The 18650-nt window shown below is 39.9% G+C and overlaps 1 protein-coding gene across 1 annotated transcript in view; it reads left to right on the plus strand.

Moving 5' to 3' along the window:
- tex10 (testis expressed 10) overlaps positions 1 to 18650 on the plus strand; it is a 100828-nt gene that overhangs the window by 22812 nt on the left and 59366 nt on the right. Inside the window, exons 6-9 of the mRNA XM_080208454.1 lie at positions 4659 to 4900; positions 5600 to 5738; positions 7464 to 7633; positions 9681 to 9858. Of these exons, the coding sequence (XP_080064580.1) occupies positions 4659 to 4900; positions 5600 to 5738; positions 7464 to 7633; positions 9681 to 9858 (729 nt within the window). The remainder of the gene's footprint in view (positions 1 to 4658; positions 4901 to 5599; positions 5739 to 7463; positions 7634 to 9680; positions 9859 to 18650) is intronic.

The following is an 18650-nucleotide window of genomic DNA, read 5'->3' on the forward strand; positions in this document are numbered from 1 at the left end:
GAATATTTGTTATTGCATTGAAGCTGTAAGTAGCTTAAAGGTTTTGGAACTGGTGTGATGCAATTTTAACATTGCTTTTTCACTTGCTAGAATTTAAACTTGAGCTATTGGGTAAAGCTTTGTTATATCTAAGGATCTTAAGGATCCTTGCAATCACAGTACAGCTCAGTTGTTGTGGTGTATGAACGTACTTGTAACTTGATAATGTTTGGTATTTTCACATGAATCAGTACTCCTTCCAACTGGTGTTCAACCTGGAGATGTGCTGAGGGTAGCAAGAGCACAGATTGTACTCTGGGGAATTTCAGTGCCCTTCACTGAGAATGACTTGACAGCACCTTTACTGACTGAGCTGGCTTGAGTAAAGGCCTCATCTGTCAGACTGGGCTTGTGGCAGGTGGTAAGAGGGACAAGAAGGAAAAACTTATTTGATCTTGTCCACACCAATTTACCTGTTGCAGATGCACCTGTCCATGATGATAGTAAAGGTAGGAGTGATCACAGCACAGTCCATGTGGAGATGAAGCCCCATCTTCACACCAAAGACACACTCGTTGTGTTGTGTAGTCTATACCTCCATGCTCAGAGCTTGGCTAGGGAAGTGGCTCGTTATTATTCTTAGACTTATTATTTTTAGACTTATTAATGATAGAAGCATGGTTTTGTGAAGGGGAGGTCGTGCTTCACTAACTTGATTGGGTTTATCAAGGAAGTGACAAAGATGGTAGATGAGAGAAAGACACTGAATGTTGTACACACAGACTTCAGTAATGCCTTTGACAAGGTACCTCATGGTGAAAGGTGAAGTCACATGGATCAGAGGAGAGCTGGCAAGATGGATACAGAACTGGCTTGGCCATAGAAGACAGAGGGTAGCAATAGAGGGGTGCTTTTCTGAATGAAAGGCTCTGACTGGCGCTGTTTCATAGGGATCAGTTCTGGGACCTTTGTTGTTCATTGTATATATAAATGATTTGGAGGAAAATGTAGTTGCCCTGATTAGTAAGTTCGCAGACGACACAAAAATATGTGGAGTTGCCGATAGTGAAGAAGATTGCCAGAGGATACAGCAAGATATATAAGGGTTGGAGACTTGGGCAGAGAAATGGCAGATAGAGTTTAATCCAGACAAATGTGAGGTAATGCATTTTGGAAGGTCCAATGCATGTAAGAATTATACAGTAAATGATAGAACCGTTATGAGTATTGACAGGCAGAGAGACCTGGGCATACATGTCCACTGATCACTGGAAGTGGCAATACGGGTGATAAGGTAGTTAAGAAGGCATGCTTCTCTTCATCGGTCAGGGCATTGAGTATAAAAATTGGCAGTCATTATCAACTGTACAGAAACTCAGCCTCCTTTGGAATATTATGTACAATTTTGGTCGCTACGCTACGAGAAGGATGTAGATTCTTTGGATAGGGTACAGAAGAGGTTTTCCAGGATGTTGCCTCGTCTGGAGGGTATTAGCTATGAGGAGAGATTCGATAAACTCGATTTGTTCTCACTGGAATGATGGAGGTTGAAGGGTGACCTGATAGCGATTTACAAGATTGAGTGGCATGGACAGTGTGGATAGTCAGATGTTTTTTCCTAAGATAGGAAAGTCAGGTACTATGGGACAAGGTTTACAGTGCGTGGGGCAAAGTTTAGAGGGGATATGCGAGGCAAAATTTTTACAGAGGATGGTGAATGTATGGAATGTGCTGCCCAGGAGGTAGTGGGAGCAGGTACGATAGCGGCACTTAAGGGGCACCTAGAGGAATACGTGCTTAGAATGGGAATGGAAGGATATGGACTCCGTAAGTGCATTAGTTTAGGCAGGCATCATGACCGGCACTGGCTTGGAGGGCCAAAGGGCCTGTTCCTGCGCAGTACTGTTCTTTGTTCTGGAGCATACGTCTTCAATACTACAGCCAGGATGTTGAGGGAACTAGTGAAAGGGGAAGACATAGTTAACCTTGCCTTCACAAATCTACCTGTTACAAGTGCAGCTGTCCATTACAGTATTAATAGGTGTGACCACAGCATAGTTCTTGTGGAGGCAAAGTCCCACCTTCACAGTGAGAGATATAGTCCATCATGTTGTGAGGCACTACCATTGTTCTATATGGAATAGATTCAGAACAGGCCTAGCAACGCAACAGCAGAAGTCCAACAGCTATCAACAGTAGAAAAATTGCATTCAACTTTAATCGCCCACTAAATGGCATAACATATCCCTCATTCTACCGTATCATCAAGCCACGGCACCAGCCTGGCTCAAAGAGGAATGCAGAGGACAGCATGCTAGGGACAGCATCAGACATAACTAAAAATGTAGTACCAGCTCGGTAAAGATACAACATAGGACTAAATGTATGCCTTACAGTACAAACAACATGCAAGAACAAAGGGACCCCACAACCTATGGATCAGATCAAAATTCTTAGTCCTGCCACATCCAGTTCTGAATGGTGGAGGAATTAAAAAATAGTAACTGAAGGAGGGAGCTCTACAAACATCTCTTCCTTTAATGATGGAACAGTTAATCAGGTTAGTGTAAAAATAAAGACTGAAGGATTTGCAACTATCTTCAGGTGGAAGTGCTGAGTCATTGATCTATCTCAGCCTCCCCAGGGTCCCCAGAATCACCGATGCATGTCTTTAGATAATTCAATTCACTCCATGTGATACTAAGAAATGGCAGAAAACAATGGATGCAGAAAAGGCCATATGCTCAAATAACATTTCAATAGTAGCATTGAAGATATATTCCACTACCACCTGTGCCCCAGTCAAGCTGTTCTAGTATAGCTACAATCTTGGCATCTGCTAACAATTGGAAAATTGCCAAGGTATGTTGCATCCACAAAATTCAGGAAAAATCCAATCTGACCAGTTACCACCACGTGAGTCTCCTCTCAATCATCTGCATGGTAACGGAAGATGTTGTTTTCAGTGCTGTCAAGTGGCACGTAAATAGCAACAATCTGCTTGCTGCCTGGTTAGGGTTCTGCCAGGGCCACAAGCTCCAAACTTTGCTTTTGTTGAAATATGGTCAAGAATGCTAAATTCAAGAGGTAGCGCAAGAGCATTTGCCCTTAACATCATGACAGTTTTTGACTAAGAATGGCAATCTGGAGCTTGAGCATCTCAGTTCCAGGATATTGCTGCAGATGTTCCACGGGATACTGTTCTTGACCCAGCCATCCTCAGGTCAGCAGTGACCTTTCTTTTACCATAGTTCAGATATTTGCTAATGATTGCACAATGTTAAATACGATGGTGACTTTTGGGTACCAAAGCAGTCCATGTTCATGTGCAACAAGGCCTGGACAGCATTCAGACTTGGGCTGATAAGTGGCAGGTAACATTCGTACTGCACAAGTGCCAGGCTGTTGCCTCCTCCAGCAAGAGAGAATCTAACCATCTTTTGACATGCGATGGCAGTACCATTGTTGAATTCCCCATCATCAACATCCTGGGGATTGACATTGGCCGGAAACTGAACAGCCGTTAAGTACTGTGGTTCTAAAAGCAAGTCGGAGGCTGGGAGTTCTGCAATAAGTAACTGGCCCCCTACTTCCCAGGGCCTGTCCACAATTTACAAGGCATAAGTTACGGGTATGATGGAATATTCTCCACTTGCCTGGATGAGTGTAATTCCAACAATACTAAAGAAGCTTGATACCATCCAAGATAAAACGGCTTAATCGTCACCCCATCAACACGTGAAGCATTCACTTCTTCAACAGCTGACACACAATGGCAGCAGTATGAACTGTATACAAGACACATTGCAGCAACTCACCAAGTTTTCTTTAACAGCATCTTCCAAACATGCAATCTGTGCTATCTAAAGAAGGGCGTCAGATTGGGAACACAACCACTTGCAAGCTCCCCTCCAAGTCACCCTGCCTTAGAGCAATAATGCTCTTTACTGTTAATAGGTCAAAATCTTTGCATCAATAAAGCACAGCACGTGTCCCCATAATAGCTGAACTGCAGTGGTTCAAGAAAGCGACTCGCCATTACTTTCTCAAGAGAAATTAGGGATGGCAGTGAGTACTGGCCTTCCCAGTGATGCTCACATCCCATGATTGAGGAAAAAATAATCTTTGAATTCACCTTTCTGTATTTATTGGAATGCAATTTTCTTTTTAAAGAGTAATCCTAATTTTTAATTGGGCAATTTTTAAGACTCTGAAATTTTTTTTTGTGATAATTAGACATTTCAATACCAAATAGACTGTCCTAAAACAAGAAAAGAAAAAGTGCCCTGTTTCTACAAGCGTGAGGCACCCAACTGCATCAATTGAAGGAATTCATCTTTGCAAACATAACCCTATATCCAGCAATCCTAAACAAAACATGAATTATGATCGATTCTTTAAGTAAATATTTTCTATTTTTAAAATGACACTTTTAGACCATCCTATTTTACTTAAGCATGACAACTTTTGATAGTAATTGATGATTTTGCATTCAAAAAATTAGCAGTGTCTGATAAGTATTTGAAAAAGTTTTTTTTCCCAAAGCAATTAATTTGACAGCTGAGCGATGAGTAGAAAAATTTTATTTTGTCTTTTTTTATTTTTATCTAGTTCTTCATTAAGTGTGTACCAGGTCATGTAATATTTTCAAGTCACGTAATGTTTTCTTTTATTTTCAGGGACAAACGAGCGGCAGCATTTATGAACAGTGCAGACCATCCTCTTGCATTGAATCTTGCTGTGTGTCAGGTCATGGTGTCGCTTACCAATGCTTTAACTGTCCATCTGGATGTTGACTGGTTGGAGCAAATTCGAAAATTTGTCACAGAAAGCTTATCAGATGGCAGGAAATTGAACCCTCAGCAACTGAATGGGATGCTGATGTTGGTGTGGAGACTTCTATTTGTACAGTGCAACAGAGGTGAGATGAAATAGTAAACAAGATGACTGCTGTAAAATTCATCATTTAATGGCGTTGATAAAATCTTGCATAATGAAGCAATGCAATACTTGTGAATTAGAGACAGGTGACACATTGACATTTTATCCATAAAGCAAGTTGGTTCCTGTAAACTTTTAGGATAACTTTAATTTACTTCTAGCTTAGTTTCAAACATAACAAGGTTCTGTATGTTTATTTGTTGCTAGTTTGATACTTGGAAGTTATAGAGCACTAAAATTATGACAAGGTTTTCTGCATGAATATATTAGCAGAAGCATTTTTAAGCATTCAAAATATATTTGAGATGAAATATTAAGAAAGGGAAAGTTTTGTTTTATTCAGTTTTCTTTTCTCCTGTGTGGGCATTGGATTACCTTGCCCAGATGGCTGTCCTTCATGTGCAAGCCTAGACTGGTATTGGCAAGATATTCAGCTCTGTGTACATTGCATGGAGCTTCATCCTGTCTTCTCTGCACATCAGTACTGTTGCACATTCTTGACAGAAGTATGAATTGGACCATCAGTGGTGTTTTATTTTACCCTCTGATCCAGGATCACTGGGGCTAGTTGCCATGCTTCCCATCAAATTGGCTGATATAAGTGAACATAGAAGTGATTTAATTCGTTGGAAAGTTGGAAATTTTATTTATTTTCTGAAATTCTTTTCATTTGCTTTAGGTTCCACAGAGGAATTGTTGAGGGCAGTTTATGCACAATACCAGCAGCAGGGTCTTTCCCTTTCAGTTCGCACAATGTTGCTTAATTTCTTCAGTGGTCTTTATCTGAGAGAGAAAACATCCAATCTTCAAATTTCTAGGTAACATACTCTCATCAAGAAAGAAGTTCCTATCTTTTTTCTTGCCTCAGTTGTTTTTCAAAATTATTTGAAGAAAAGGTGGAAAAAGCTTCATACAGATCAAGGTTATATTGAATGATTTTTAAATAGTGCTTGTTTGTCGCTTGTTTGTTTTTAAATAGTGCGGGAAAATTTACTGTGGCCAATCCACCTAACCTACACATCTTTAGACTGTGGGAGGAAATCGGAGCACCCATGCAGACATGGGGAGAATGTGAAAACTCCACACAGACTGTCACCCAAGACCTGTATCTAACCTGGGACCCTGGCGCAGTGAGGCAACAATGCTAACCATTGTGCTGCACTAAACATGGTTCATTGCAATTGTTCATTTCAATCTGGTGAAACTGAATTTTATGTCAGTTAGGGGTGCTGCTTGATGCATAGTTGAACACGTAACACTTGCTGATGAATGGATGTAGGTTGGTATGGTGGTAATTGGCTAGGTTAGAATTTTCATGCATTTGAAAATAATCGTGGCTGCGCTCCAATATCTTCACATGAGCATAACTAGTTTTTCACATCTGGGATGTTGTTTGGGCTCGTAGTTGTGATTAACTCTTTGCTCTTGCCCACCTCACTTGGCCACTTCTACTTAACATCACTTGGTGCAACCTCCATTGGCTGGACACTGACATCTATGATAGTTGACTTAGGGCTATGTTTTGCCATGATTGAGCCTCCTCTTCCATTAGTTGCCTGATTTTACCATTTCCATTTCCAGTTATATATGATAAGGGGACATGGGTTAGCTCTGATCCATTGACTGTGGGATTACTTAGTTTTGTTATTGAGATATTATTTTTGATATTTATTATGCAGGTAGCATTATGCTGTAGGTTCCATAACATTAAATGCAAATGTAACTTTATGGGCAAATACTTTGGAAGAGGAGTACATTTGTATGCACATTCTTAATGTGGAACTCTGCTTCTGTTGATTAATGCTCAGAGATTTTTCTGGAAAGGTGATATCCGTTGATGCAAATGTGCTGATGAGGATCCCTCTCTACACCCTCCCTTCTCATAGTATCTGTTTTTGCAGATTGGTTGGAATGGCACAGAAGATAGAAATTTAAAAAAAATTTGGAATAACTCATCTATTTGTGATGCTATGGCAAGACTTGCATGCTTTAAAGAACCATCGAATCATAGAATCGCTACAGTGCAGAAAGAGACCATTTACCCATTGAGTCTGCACCAACCACAATCCCACCCTTTCTCTGTAGCCCCACATATTTATCCTGCTAGTCCCCCTGACAGTAAGTGGCAATTTTGCATTGCCAGTCAACCTAACCTGCACATCTTTGGACTGTGGGAGGAAACCAACGTAAACACAGGGAGAACATGCAGACTCCACGCTGACCCAAGCCTGGAATCAAACCTAGGTCCCTGGTGCTGTGAGGCAGCAGTGCTAACCACTGTGCCGCCCAGACATGAGTTTTAATGAATTTCACATTTAAGATAAAAGATTGGTGATGTGAAAACTGTATGAGTGTCTGCTGGCCATTTATGGAAAGTTTGATAATGCATAAAAAGTTACGTGTTTCGGAGGACTCATGTTTTGGGCAGGTACCTTACAGCACTAGTACACCAATAAGCATTATTTATTAACTGATGGTTTTCTGTGGATCGCTGATATGTTTTTTCTCATAATCACTGATATGCTTTATCTCTAATTGGACAGAAGCAAAGTCCTGTCTCGTTGGCTAGCTGGGCTGCCGTTACAGCTGGCTCACCTTGGTTCAAGGAATCCACTTCTCTCAGCACAACTTATTGATGTGATACATGCGGCAGCTGCCCGTTCAAACAAAGAGTTGCTTCAGAGCCTTCAGAGTAATATTTACAGGTTGTATGGTAAGACAAATATTGCTATTACAATTAAGATATTTATTACTTCTCATCACTTTATTTATAAGATCTTAAATTGAAGCAGGGGTAAGTGCATTCAGCCCATTGTGCCCATTCTGCCTGATATAATTCTGAGCTTAACTCCATTTTCTTGCCTGCTGACCGTAACCCTTGACTTTCTTGTTGATCAAAAATATCTCTAGCTCAGCCTTGAATTTATTAAATGACCCAGTTTCTACTGCTCTCTGGCAGAGAATTCCAAAGACCAATGATCCTCTGAGAGGAGAAGTTCTTCCTTATTTGAATGGGAGACCCTTAATTTTTAAACTTTGCTCTAGTTCTAGATTCCCCTCTGAGAGGTAACATCTTCAGTGTCTATCCCGTCAAGCTCCCTCAGAATCTTTTATATTGGATCACCACTTGTCCTTTAAACTTCAATGAATATAAGCCCAACTTGCTCAGTATTTCCTCATAAGCTTCATCCTAAAACATTAGTGTGGTGAACCTTCTCTCAGCTGCTTCCATTGCATGCACATCCCTCAGATAGGGGACCAAAACTGTGCACAGTATTCCGGGTATAGTCTTGCGTAGAAACAAAGGAAATAGAAGCAGGAGGAGGCCATTTGGCTCTTTGAGCCTGCTCTGCCATACAATTTGATCATGGCTGATCATTAAATTCAATATCTGGATTCTGTCCCATACCCCTTAATCCCTTTAGCCCCAAGAGCTATATCTAATTTCTTCTTGAAATCACACAACGATTTGGCCTCAACTACATTCTGTGTTCGTGAATTCCACAGATTCACCACTCTTGATGAAGAAATTTCTCCTCGCCTCAGTCCTAAAACTATCCTCAAGCTATGACTCCTAGCTGTAGACTCCCCCACCATGCGAGGAATATTGAACAACTAACCAGAAAGATGTCATTTTTTTTATTTACTGGGGCAGCAGGAGAGATGTTGCAATTGACTTCACCTTTTAGGCTAGTTGTTTTTGTTTTTGACTCTTGTTTCAAAGTGATTTAATTTAATTCACAAATGACTAATGAGCTGTTCCTTTTCAGTTATATGGCCACTGACACTTTTTTATTGTTAAAGCAGAGATATAACACAAGATTGTGGTGAATCACAAGGTAATATGTTGTCTTGCACTACTTAAGATCATCTAAAGTGTTCTATAACCATAGAACGTTTCAAGTGTATTCATACAGTATAATGATAGAATTTCTCTTTGTTCATTAACTTTTAGATCCCATTCATATATATTTTAAATTGCCAGTAATTATAAGAAAAACTTTGAAAACCTGAATGTGAGGTGGACTTGCCCCATGTATTCATAATGCTTGCAGTGGGTCATGTAATATTACTACTGAAAGGCTACATTTAAAAACAGGTATTTTAGTGTGTTGCAGTAATTTCATATAGATTATAAGCGGAACTCACTTTCAAGATTCAAGCAATCATGCACTGAGTTGCAAGGTTGCAGTACAATGGATTACACCATCAACAATTATTTGTGGTTGATTTTTCTTAATTCAATGTTTCATCTGCTTTTGTTGGTAATATTTCAGCACAAGCATGTTCCGATACTAAAGTAGCAGCAGATCAAATCCTGGGGCAGAAATAGTTGAGCGCACTAGTTAAAGCCAAACCTTGAATTAGAATTACCTGGATTTGCAAACATTCAAGGCAACAAACATTTGAAAGTGCAAAATTGGATTTTTCTGAATCTCTTTCCCAGAAGTGTTTCTTCCTTGAGGTGTGGGAAATAGGTAAAACCATGGTCTCAGTCTCCACGTGGGTAATCTACCATCTTGTGAAAAGAATTGCTAGCTTGGTAGCGAGTAACACTGAGGAGGCCCATAATTTTTTTCTGTTACATAAATAGCCCGTTTTTTTTCTTTCATTCCTAAAGGTGTCAACTCACATTGGTTGTGACTTTAAAGACTATTGTGATCTTGTGATATTTTGTTCACTCTTCTTGTCTGAAACTGAATGGTGATTTTAATACCGACATTTGTTGTCTTATTGATGTTATTGTAATTTTTACTTAGATCCACAAGATGGCACTATGGTTCTTCTTCCAACTGGAACACAGCACTCTTTAGTGCAACTGGTGTATTTCTTACCATTTATTTCATCAGAGTTGTTGTCTTGCCTAAGTCGTTGCTGCACTATGGGAAGATTGTCCTCCAAACTAGCCATTAGTCTTATCCGGATATTACATACAAGGTAAGATTGTGAATGATTAAGTTTTTGAGATTATTCTTTAAGATTATAGAAATCTTAAGGCCTAGAAAGCAAATAATGCTCTTCTAATATTAATTTATTATTGGAACCTCACTGAATATCTTGAAATGTTTATCTTTCAATTGTAAAAGTAGCTCCTGTTACTTGCAATAAGGAAGCGGAGAAAACCAAAATACTAAACATTTCTCAAGATAGCCCTGGAAGATACTAGAACAACACAATGACAATAAAACATCATTAGATATGATAACATTGAGGTGGAGGAAGAACAGTAAAAAGAAAATAAGGTATCAAACTGGAAAAATGAATCTAAACAACATAACATTGATGATTATAGGTGGTAGAAAAGATAGAACTTAGCAGTTGGGAGCTCTCAAACAAAACAGGTGATGTATATGGTTTAGACTAGATATATTCACACGAAAGGTGGTGCAGCAAAAAAAACTGGAATAGAGAAATTGATCTGAGACTTGGAACTAGGGAATGTAATATAAAATAAAGCCAAAAGAACAAAGTATTTTGCAAAAATATATAAAGAAAAACTGAAAATAATTTAAAGGCAAGTGATATAAGATTTTGGGAACATGTAACAAGTAAAAAATTAGTATGATTAATAGATGAGAAAGAAAGTCTTATTAATGTACTGAATGAGTACTTTGGTTTTTACAAATTATTTTTGAGGAGAATAAAAAATATTGAAATTTGGTGGAACTCAGTAAAGAGTATTCTAGACGGAAGCGAGAAGTAATAAATGAAATAATACGGGCTTTGACCACAAGCATTCTTTCATTAAGAGTTGGCAGTGTTGCACAATTCACTAGGGGCAAACCATATAACTGAAGACCTTTCAACCTAACATTAGCAGTGGATAAACTTTTAAAGTCTGCCATAAAGCATAAAATTAATAGTATTATTTTATTATGACAAACTTAATAAAATTTAGAAGGCACAGGATAGTTAAGGATGGTCATCACCAATTTTTATGAAATATATCTGGCAAATTTAATGGAGTTTTTGGGGAAATAGCAGAGTGTCTTGATAAGTGAAATACTGTAGAGATCATGTATGGATTTTCAAAAAGTATTTGAGGTGCCCTGTAACAGATTTGTAAGAATTAAAATAGCTGGCATTAAAGAGAACATGAAAGCGTGGATAGGAAATTGGCTCAAGGACAAAGAAAAACAATGGTTAATGGATACTCATTAGACTGAAGGGAAATAAACAGTGTTATCCCTTGGAGAGGGTAATAAAAACAAAAAATGTTGGAAATACTCAGCAGGTCATTCAGTATCTGAGAAATCGAGTTAGTGTTTCAGGTTTAAAATAACTCTTCAATTTGAAATATTCTTTTTTGATTGAAAAGGTTAGAGGTGCTGCTGATAAAGCTGAAAGAAGAGACCTAATTCACTTTTGGATACAAAGGCAAAGAAATAGTGTTAAACTAAATAAATCATACATTAGACAACTGTTAAATTGTATTCAGTTTCGGGCATCCTACTCTATAAAGAACATCAATCATGGAAAGGGTGCAGATATTGATATCAGAAATGAAGGATTTCATTATGATGAGAAACTGTGGCTCTCGTTTCTAAAACAGATAAGTAAAAAATCAGATATAGTTGTACTGATTGGAAGCCTTTTGATCAAGTAAATTGAAACAACAAAAATTTAGAATAATAATTCAAGAGGAATAATGGCAGAATTTAGAGGACAGAATTTAAAAACCTTTAAACAATAAGTGGTAAGCATTTGAATACAGATTATTTAAATAGTACGGAGAGAAAAACAAAAGAAAACACTTTCTAAGATGAACACAAAATACTACAGATGCTGGAATCTGAAACAAAAACAGAAAAATACTGAAAAATCTCAGCAGGTCTGACAGCATCTGGAGAGAGAGTGGAGTCAGTGTTTCGAGTCTGGATGACCCTTCGCCAGAGCACTTTCTCTGAACACATTCTAAGAGCTTGCATAATTATGATGGACAAAAATCTATTTGAATATACAAACATAAGAATTAGAAGCAAGAATAGGCCATTCGGCCACATAAACCTGATCTGCCATACAATAAAATCATGGCTGATTTAATTTTAACTTCACCCCACATTCCTGATGACCTGTGGTAGTCTTTCACTCCCTATCTACTTCCACCTTAAAAATATTCAAAAACTCTACCTCAGCCACTAGGCTGTCTGAACCTTCAGAGCAAATCTTCTTGTCTCTGTCTTAAGTGGTTGCCCCTTTTATCTTGAAACAGTTGTCCTAATTCTACATTCTCCCACAAGAAGAAACATCCTCTCCACATATGCCCTCAAGACCTCTCAGGATCTTAAAAATTTCAATCAAGTCACCTTCCACTCTTCTAAACTCTAGCAGATGTAAGCCCAGCCTGTCCAGCGTTTCCGTAAAAGGCAACCTGTCCATTCCAGGTATTAATCTACTGAACCTTCTCTGAACTGTTTCCAAAGCTTTTACATCTTTCCTTAAATAAAGAGACCAGTTCTGTACTCCATTTATGGTCTCGCCAATGCCCTGTATAACTAAAGCAGAACCTCCTTCCTCTTGTATGCAATTCCCTTGCGATCAGCAATAACATTCTATTAGTTTTGCTAATTATTTGCTGCACTGCGTACTACCTTTTGTGATCCATGTGCAAAGAAACCCAGATCCTTCTGCATCTCAGAGGTCTGCAATTCCTCACTAGATAATATGCTTTATGCAAGATTTTTGCCCACTCGCCTAACTTATCTATATCCTTTTGTAACTTATTTGTCTTGTTCACAATAAGAAAGTATTCTTACCTGTCTGTGTCATCAGCAAAATTAGTAGTATTCAGTTGGTACTAATCCTGTGGGCCCAAAATATCTTTTATTTTTGACGTGAATAAAAATCAAACATGAATAAGTGAGGACAGTTTTGTGCTTTAGATCCTTCCCACTAGGAACTGGGTTGAGACCTAAGGATAGAATCTTACAATAATGAAGTAAAGGCTGTTTGTATTGCATAAATCAATGGGTAGATGGTAGTTGCATTTCATCACCTGAGGAAAAGAGTAAATATCTTTCTTACTTTCTATTGTATCATCATGTAAAGTTTTTGTTTCTATTATGTCATCATATAAAGGTTACTCTTGCCTTTTCCACGAGAAAGCACACCTAGTGAAAACTGCGCATGCATTGACCCTGTGCAGTGCGCAGAAAGTATGCATTGCCTGTGCGACAACTCTGTGCAGTGTGCAGAAAGCACGCTGTAGGTTGGGAATGTGTTCCTGTTTGACCAGTCAACCACGCTTGATGTTTTGGGCGCTTCTATTTTAGACTATGGTGAAATTGATGTCTTGTGTTTACTGTTAGCCATATTTTGCGGATGCCATCTCTATGTTATTAGCCGATGGCTTCTAGTGTGGGATAATCCTGTGTCCACAGAGGACTTCTGAAAACAGCTGCTTTGCTGTAAATGGTATAAACTGGACCAGTTCTGTTCTGAGATATCAAACTTGCTGCAGCTTTGATAAAAGTGTATATTTAAATATTTTCAAATATGTCTCTCTGCATTGTATATGTTATATATATAGGAATGTGTAAGTGTGAGCTGGGCTTATATTGAATCTTGTAAAGTCAGCACAAAGTGAGTCCATACAGGCTAAAGCAAAATGCTATTGCTTCAGCTGGAGCTGCCCACTCCAATCTCATTTCCCTGTTCTTTCCCTCTGTCCGTTTTGTTTCTTTTATCAAATACGTATTCAGCTATTATTTAAATTATATAGCTTCTGTTTGAATGATCATTTGTGATAGAGTTATTAGGACACACAAGACTTGATGTGAAAAGGTTGTTTTAATTTCTGTTGTTCTTCCTGGTAGTAATTCACCTGTTACGTGCCACTTGTTACCAATTCATTAACCAGTCTTTGATTATTTATCTCCGTAAAAATTTTGTAACATTGCAAATCTTACCTGCATCCCCCATAGCTGTATATTCCAGTGCAAAATGCCCCAGCTTTTCAAGCTGTTCTTTACAAGTGCAGCTAATAACTTTTTAATCAGTAAAATACATGTAGCCAGTTTATAAAAAACCTTTTTTGGAAAGACGTTTTAGCTTATGTTTTTTGATTTCTAATTGAGTTGTTGAATGCTGTACAGGCTTTGTTTGTTTACAAAACATATAAGAGTGTTCTATCATATAGAGGACAATTTTAGTTAAGGTTAAAGAATAAATTCATTTTTAAAAAATGTTTTTGATTTTAGAACATTAAACCAGAGATTGTAGGTTCCAATCTGTTTTTGTCAGTCATTAAAGACCATTTAGCTGCTTGGATAAACTTAAGCAGTTTTTGCACCATTTTGAAGAACAACAGCAACTAGCAAAATCTCTGGATGTGCCCCTCTTCTCAAAGTGGCACTTTGTCAAAAGGAAATTAGAACATAAGAACATAAGAAATAGGAGCAGGAGTAGGCCATCTAGCCCTTCGAGCCTGTCCCGCCATTCAGTAAGATCATGGCTGATCTGTCGTGGCTCAGTTCCACATTCCTGCCCTCTCCCCATAACCCTTAATCCCCTTGCTTATCAAAAACCCATCAACCCACGTCTTAAAAATATTTAGCGAGGCAGTCTCCACCACTTCAACGGGCAGAGAATTCCAGAAATTCACCACCCTTTGAGTGAAGAAGTTCCTCCTCAACTCCGTTCTAAACCGCCCTCCCTTTATCTTGAGGCTGTGCCCCCTAGTCCTACTGTCCTTTCTGAGCGGGAAGAGTCTCTCCACCTCTATCCTATCCATCCCATTCATCATCTTATATGTCTCAATGAGATCTCCCCTCATTCTTCTAAACTCTAATGAGTACAAGCCTAATTTATTCAGCCTCTCCTCATAGCTCAACCCCCTCAACTCCGGTATCAGCCTAGTAAACCTCCTCTGCACTCCCTCCAAGGCCAAAATATCCTTGCGTAAGTACGGCGACCAAAACTGCACACAGTACTCCAGCTGCGGCCTCACCAATGCCCTATACAGCTGCAGCAAGACCTCCCTACTTTTATATTCAATCCCCCTCGCTATGAAGGCCAGCATCCCATTCGCCTTCCTGACCACCTGCTGCACCTGCAGGCTGGGTTTTTGCGACTCATGCACAAGGACCCCGAGGTCCCTCTGCACCGTCGCCTGCTGCAGTTTTTCGCCACGTAAGTAATAGTCCTTCCTACCATTATTCCTACCAAAGTGGACCACCTCGCACTTGCCAACATTAAATTCCATTTGCCAGTTCCTGGCCCATTCGCCCAGCCTATCTAGGTCCTTCTGCAGACTCTCCACACCCTCCGCGCAATTTGCCGTTCCACCAATCTTGGTGTCATCAGCAAATTTCGACACCATACACTTGGTTCCCTCCTCCAGATCATCTATATAAATGGTAAATAGCTGAGGCCCCAGCACCGACCCCTGGGGCACTCCACTAGTCACCATCCGCCAATCCGAATAGCACCCATTGACCCCCACTCTCTGCCTCCTATTTGACAACCAAATTCTTGTCTCCCTTCAAAGGAATTAATTTAATGGGAGGAGGATGCTGCAATAAAACATTGCAAAATATAACAGTAAGAAATGCTTTTGATTCTACTTTACCATCTAAATTATAATTAGATACTAGTTTCCTTATTTTAAACTAAGTGAACATAGTTGAATAATTTCAATGTATTTGATTTATAAATAGATTTTTCAACAAGTTATTTGTTTATGATTCCGACAAAATAGGTATTTCTAGAAATGTTGCATTTACCATGTAATGTTAAATCTATACATAGAACATAGAATATTACAGCGCAGTACAGGCCCTTTGGCCCTCGATGTTGCGCCGACCAGTGGAACCAATCTAATGACCCTCTAACCTAAACTATTCCAATGTTATCCATATGCCTGTCCACTGACCATTTGAACGCCCTTAAAGTTGGCGAGTCCACAACTGCTGCAGGCAGGGCATTCCACGATCTTACTACCTACCTCTGACTTCCGTCCTATAATTACCACCCCTTAATTTAAAGCTATGTCCCCTTGTGTTAGCCATCACCATCCAAGGTAAAAGGCTGTCACTGTCCACCCTATCCAATCCTTTGATCATCTTGTATGCCTCAATCAGGTCACCTCGTAACGTTCTTCTCTCCAGTGAAAATAGCCTCAAGTCCCTCAGCCTTTCCTCATAAGACCTTCCCACTATACCAGGCAACATCCTGGTAAACCTCCTCTGCACCCTTTCCAATGCCTCCACATGTTTCTTATAATGCGGCAACCAGAACTGTACGCAATACCCCAAGTGCGGCCACACCAGAGTTTTGTACAGTTGTAACATGACCTCACAGCTCCGAAATTCAATCCCTCTACCAGTAAAAGCTAACACACAGTACGCCTTCTTAACAACCTTATCAACCTGGGTGCCAATTTTCAGGGAGCCATGCACATGTACCCCGAGATCTCTCTGCTTGTCAACACAACTAAGAGTCCTTCCATTAGCCCTATATTCTGTACTCCTGTTATTCTTACCAAAGTGAATCACCTCACACTTTTCCGTATTGAACTCCATCTGCCACCTCTCGGCCCAGCTCTGCAGCTTATCTATGTCCCCCTGCAAACTGTAACATCCATCCTCACTGTCTACAACTCTTCCAACTTTGGTGTCGTCAGCAAATTTACTAATCCATCCTTCTACACCCTCATCTAGGTCATTTATAAAAATGACAAACAGCAGTGGCCCCAAAACAGATCCTTGAGGTACACCACTTGTAACTGAACTCCAGGTTGAATATTTCCCATCAACCACCACCCTCTGTCTTCTATCAGCTAGCCAACTCCTGATCCAAACTGCTAAATCACCCTCAATCCCATGCACCTGCATTTTCTGCAATAGCCTACCATGGGGAACCTTATCAAACGCTTTGCTAAAATCCATATACACCACGTCAACTGCCTTACCCTTATCTATCTCTTTGGTCATCTTTTCAAAAAAACTCGATAAGGTTTTTGAGGCACGACCCACCCTTAACAAAACCGTGTTGACTATCCCTAATCAATTTATTTCCCTCTGGATGATTATAAATCCTATCCCTTATAATTCTCTCCAAAACTTTGCCCACAACATAAGTAAGGCTCACTGGTCTATAATTCCCAGGATGGTCTCTACTCCCCTTGTTGAACAAGGGGACAACATTTGCTATCCTCTTGTGTCTTCCGGCACTATAACTGAAGCCAATGACGACATGAAGATCAAAGTCAAAGGCTCTGCAATCTCCTCCCTAGCCTCCCAGAGAATCCCATCCGGCCCAGGGGACTTATCTATTTTCACACTCTTAAGAATTGCCAACACCACCTCCTTATGTACCTCAATCCTGTCTAGTCTACTACCTGGTATCACAGTATTCTCCTCGACTATACTGACTTTTTCCTGCGTGAATACTGACGAAAAATACTCATTCAGTGCCTCTCCTATCTCTTCAGGCTCCACGCACAACTTCCCACTGCTGTCTCTGACTGGCCCTAATCTTGCCCTAACCAATCTTTTGTTCTTGACATACCTGTAGAAAGCTTTAGGATTTTCCTTGATCCTGTCTGCCAAAGTCTTCTCATGTCCTCTTCTAGCTCTTCTTAACCCTCTCTTTAGCTCCTTCCTGGCTAATTTGTAACTCTCCAGTGCCCTAACTGACCCTTCACGTCTCATCTTTACATGAGCCTCCTTCTTCCTCTTCACCAGAGATTCAACTTCCTTAGTACACCACGGTTCCCTCGCTCGACCACTTCCTCCCTGCCTGACAGATACATATTTATCAAGGATTCGCAGTAGCTGCTCCTTGAATAAGCTCCACATTTCAGATGTTCCCAGCCCCTGCAATTTCCTACTCCACCCTAGGTATCCTAAATCTCGCCTAATAGCCTCATAATTACCTTTCCCCTAGCAATAACTTCTGCCCTTCGGTATATGCCTATCCCTTTCCATTACCTTAGGTAAACGTAACCAAATTGTGGTCACTATCACCAAAGTGCTCACCTACCTTCAAGTCTAACACCTGGTTTGGTTCATTACCCAGTACTAAATCCAATGTAGCCTCACCTCTTGTTGGCCTATCTACATACTGTGTCATGAAACCTTCCTGCACACATTGGACAAAAACTGACCCCTCTAACGTGCTTGAACTACAGCTTTTTCAATCGATATTTGTAAAGTTAAAGTCCCCCATAACAACTACCCTGTTACTTTCGCACCGTAAAAAGTCTGACAACACCAGGTTTTTCGCACCTCTCCAGGATCATCTTTGCAATCCTTTCCTCTACATCTCTGGAACTTTTTGGAGGTCTATTAAAAAAAACTCCCAACAGTGTGATCTCTCCTTTCCTGTTTCTAATCTCAGCCCATACTACCTCAATAGACAGGTCCACATCAAACGTCCTTTCTGCCATCATAATACTGTCCTTGACTGACAATGCCACGTCTCCCCCTCTTCTACCACCTTCTCTGATCTGACTGAAACATCTGAACCCTGGAACCTGCAACAACCATTCCTGTCCCTGCTCTATCCATGTCTCTGTAACGGCCACATCGAAGTCCCAGGCACCAATCCAGGCTGCAAGTTTGTCCACCTTATTGCGTATGCTCCTCGCATTAAAGTATACATGGCATTGTATATGATAGCGTTTGAAAATTGAAAGGATGCCAATATCTAAGGTAATACCAGAAACAAGAGACTTCAATTACAGGGAGGAATTAGAAAAACTGGGGATTTTTTCCTAAAATGGAGGA

The sequence above is a fragment of the Carcharhinus amblyrhynchos genome, chromosome 2, assembly GCF_965287045.1.
Source record: "Carcharhinus amblyrhynchos chromosome 2, sCarAmb.v2.hapA, whole genome shotgun sequence".
NCBI classification, from domain to species: Eukaryota; Metazoa; Chordata; class Chondrichthyes; order Carcharhiniformes; family Carcharhinidae; genus Carcharhinus; species Carcharhinus amblyrhynchos.